The following is a 3,794-nucleotide window of genomic DNA, read 5'->3' as shown; positions in this document are numbered from 1 at the left end:
AATAATATGAATTATAAAATATATATATTTAAAAGTGCAATTATGAACACTTAAAGCATATAGTGTAAACACAGAAGAATAAAAATTAAACACTTTACATGGTAAAAAATTATATTATATATATTTAATTTAATTATTATTACATAGTTTATATTATATAATTTCTAATTATATAATATACATATCTATTAATTAATATAAAGGCAATAAAAAATATTAATTCAGGAAACAAAATTACTCATTATATTTATTGAATTAGTCGCAAAATGAATCAAATATAAAATAACATTAACAAATATACATACAAACATATCAATTATTAATGAAAACTTTTAAAAAATATAATAGAGTTCGCATTTTAATCAAAAGCATTAAATCATAAATTCTGTAGTATTAATAATATTATATTAAAAAAATAAAAATCTAGTTCACATGTTTTCAGCATAAGCATATTTATATATACATTATATATGAAGAACATATTTTAGATTGAAAGGAGGGTTAAACTAATTTAACATATATATATATTACTACAAATGATGATATTTTTTACACACATATTTAAAAACTCATATAACGCTGAACTAATGTTATTATATAAAAAATAAATATGATAAATCATATTTATTTAAATAATATTTATGTTTAATATACATATTAATTTTGAATACGTCCAATGTATATAACGAATAAACAAATTTGAAAGAAATATACAATGGGAATATGTATTATGTTAATAAAAATACCACATCTACTAATTTATTTAAATATTTCCTTACAAAAGATGAAATATTCTTTTGCGTTCATTTTACCTTTCCTTGCTCTTAATCTTTCATACTTTTCAATTTTTATTAATACATAAATAATAACAAATACAAATATAATTGGTATTACATATACCAGTATGTCACCTAGTGTTATTATTATGTTATTAATAATATCTTTATTTGCCTTAAATAGTCCATCCTTAAAAAATTCTATATGATAATTTATACATTCTAAAACATATATTACTAAGGAAATAAGAAAAAAAAAATTAGGCACTGTAACATGTAATCCATACTTTCTAAGTATTTCCTTTTTAAAAGAGTTTTTATTTACCCCTGTAGTATCTGCAAGCATATACACTTTGTCAATTTGACTAAATATTTTTTTTTCACAATAGCAGTCCAACTTTCCTAATCCAATTCTTTTATCGTATCTATACTTATAAAATTTCTTATAATTGTCTAAATCTTTTAATTTCTCTTTTCTCTCTTTTATTGCTTCCTTTTTCCTTACTATTATATGTTCTAATTCTTTCTGAATTTCATATTCTCCCATAATATAAAAAAGCTGTGATAAACATATAATCATTATTGTGAGAAATGGCAAAATATATAATGAGCTATATATGTTATTCATATATGCACTGTATTTATATGTAAAAATAGAAACTAGGGAAATATTTATTGATTTTATAGCAATATCATAATTAATATCTTCAAAAATAGAATATAATATTGTACTGATTTTTCCATATAATGGAATCGAATGAATTAATATATTATCTTTACATAAGATTTCTTCTATAATTTCATTTCTAACAATATCATTTAAATTATATTTAACTAATTTTTCGGAATGATGCTGTATTGTATCCTTAATAGAATAATCAATTGATCTGATGTAATTATATATATAAGATATTTGTTCTGAATCTTTATTTATAACATGCCTTGTATTTAAAAGTTTTTTATGTCTTTTATATCTCTGTTTCGATGCATTTTTTAAGTCTTCATTTAAAGAAAGTTTTTTTTCACTATTTTTTAATTTGCTATCATCCTCATTAGAAGAAAATTTGTTTTTTAATTCAATTTTTTCAAATTCTGTGACTGATTTTTGTTCTGTCAATAAGCGTTCAGTTCTTGTAATGGTTGATTTGTCTATAGTTAATCCGTTGTCCAAATATTTACAAAATCTTCGCTGAAATAAATAAAGAAAATATTAATATTTTTAATAATTAGATGTGTAACTGGGATGAGTAAACATTAACAATAATAAATATAAAATTTTAATATATATTTTTCAACACCTCAAGAAGGGAACTCATATATATCCATGTTAAAAGGACTAAAATAACAATTTTAATAAAAACAATAATCCTACTATATCCACTCATTGTGAAAATATTTAATATTATCTTAAAAGTTATTAATAATATGTATTTGATATATGAAAGAAAGCCTATATTTGTAATATATTTTATTTTTCTGTAGTCTCCATTCCTTGGTACTATATTTAAAATATTATAAATTTTAAATTTATGATAAATTAATGAATATATATACACATATAAAACATAAAGCTTCAAAAATATAGCTAATATATATCTCCAATAATTAGTTATTTGAATAAAAGCAATTCATGAAGTATTTTTATTTTATTTTTATTTTAATTAATAAATACCAAGAAATAAAAAAGAGGTAAAAGAACTAAATTTTAACATATATATTTATCTGAGTTCTTGTAAAAATAATATAAAGCGTTTAAATAATTTTCTTCATTTTTATACATAGAGTAATTAGAGATAAAAAAAATTTCTTTATTTTTACTTATATAAACTTTCTACAAATATATTAAGAAGTTATTGCACTCTAATATGTATACTTATAATTTAAGGAAAATAATAGTTATTATATAAAATAGATATAATGATACAAAAATGTATGTAATTAAAACATTATTTCAAAGAAATTTCTGAATTGTTATATTCACATTAAATAAGCTCTTATCTTAGATAATTATACATGCTTGTTAATTTTTTTTTTTGCTATAGATTAATTCAAAATAACGATGTGCCCATAGAATTAATTTTTTATAGATGGATATGTTTATAATGATCCATATTTAACATGCTTTATGAAATAAATAATAAAAAACTAAAATATTCTATTTTATGTGCACGTGGAAAATATTATTTTAGCATGAATATCTGTATAATATTTTGGTAATATTCTTACTTTTAATTTTTTTTATAATTGGATTCCTTATCTCATTGTTAAAAGGGGTTTATTAGTTGTCCTTTCTTATTGTTAATTTTATGAAAAAATGTTTTAATTAAATTTAAATGAACTATGAATATTTAGAGGGATTAAGTTATAATCAGTTGCATAATATGTTTTTAACAGTTAACGCAAGTTAATTATTAAAATGGGCTTAAATAACAATGCTCATTATTATTGCATTTACACAGAGATATATATTTTATATATATATATATATTATTCATAATAATAATAACTATTAAAAAAGAAAATTTATGAATTGAGAAGATTCACTTTTCATGCATATGTATAAATATGTTACCTGATATCACATTATCAGCATTATATTACGTTCATTGTATTTTTATATTACTAAAGCATTATCATTTATTATTTTAATTATTAATAAGCCTTTAATAATATAATAGTGCTACAACATTAATTCAATTATAACATAAATAATTTTTTTTTTCTGAAGGGTGTAGGAATTGTTAAAATGTATATTTCCAATTATTTTTGATGTATATATTTATCTGTATCATGTGAGTAAGCATATTACTTTATATGAATTACTAGTTCTAAATTTCGAATGAAAGAAATAATTATATCTATATATATCACATATTCTAAATGAAAAAAAATGCTTCTTAAATTGCATTATACTTATTTACATCTATAATACATATATAATAGTTATAATTTTTTATATATCCATTTAAAAAAATTAATAAGCTTCTAATAAAAAAAATTATAAATGATTAATTCTAT

General features: G+C 19.2%; 1 protein-coding gene across 1 annotated transcript; it reads right to left on the bottom strand.

Annotated features, from left to right (window-relative positions):
- Positions 1-759: 759 nt before the first annotated feature.
- Positions 760-2,161, bottom strand: PGO_000175 (variable surface protein; the record flags this gene model as incomplete). Its single annotated transcript, XM_028690722.1, has 2 exons — positions 760-1,965; positions 2,114-2,161. 2 exons carry the CDS (start codon positions 2,159-2,161, stop codon positions 760-762), a joined length of 1,254 nt encoding a protein of 417 aa, XP_028546523.1.
- Positions 2,162-3,794: the final 1,633 nt, after the last annotated feature.

This window comes from Plasmodium gonderi, assembly GCF_002157705.1.
Source record: "Plasmodium gonderi DNA, contig: Pgo-contig_18, whole genome shotgun sequence".
Lineage (NCBI taxonomy): Eukaryota > Apicomplexa > Aconoidasida > Haemosporida > Plasmodiidae > Plasmodium > Plasmodium gonderi.
This window is presented reverse-complemented; position numbering and strand designations above follow the sequence as displayed.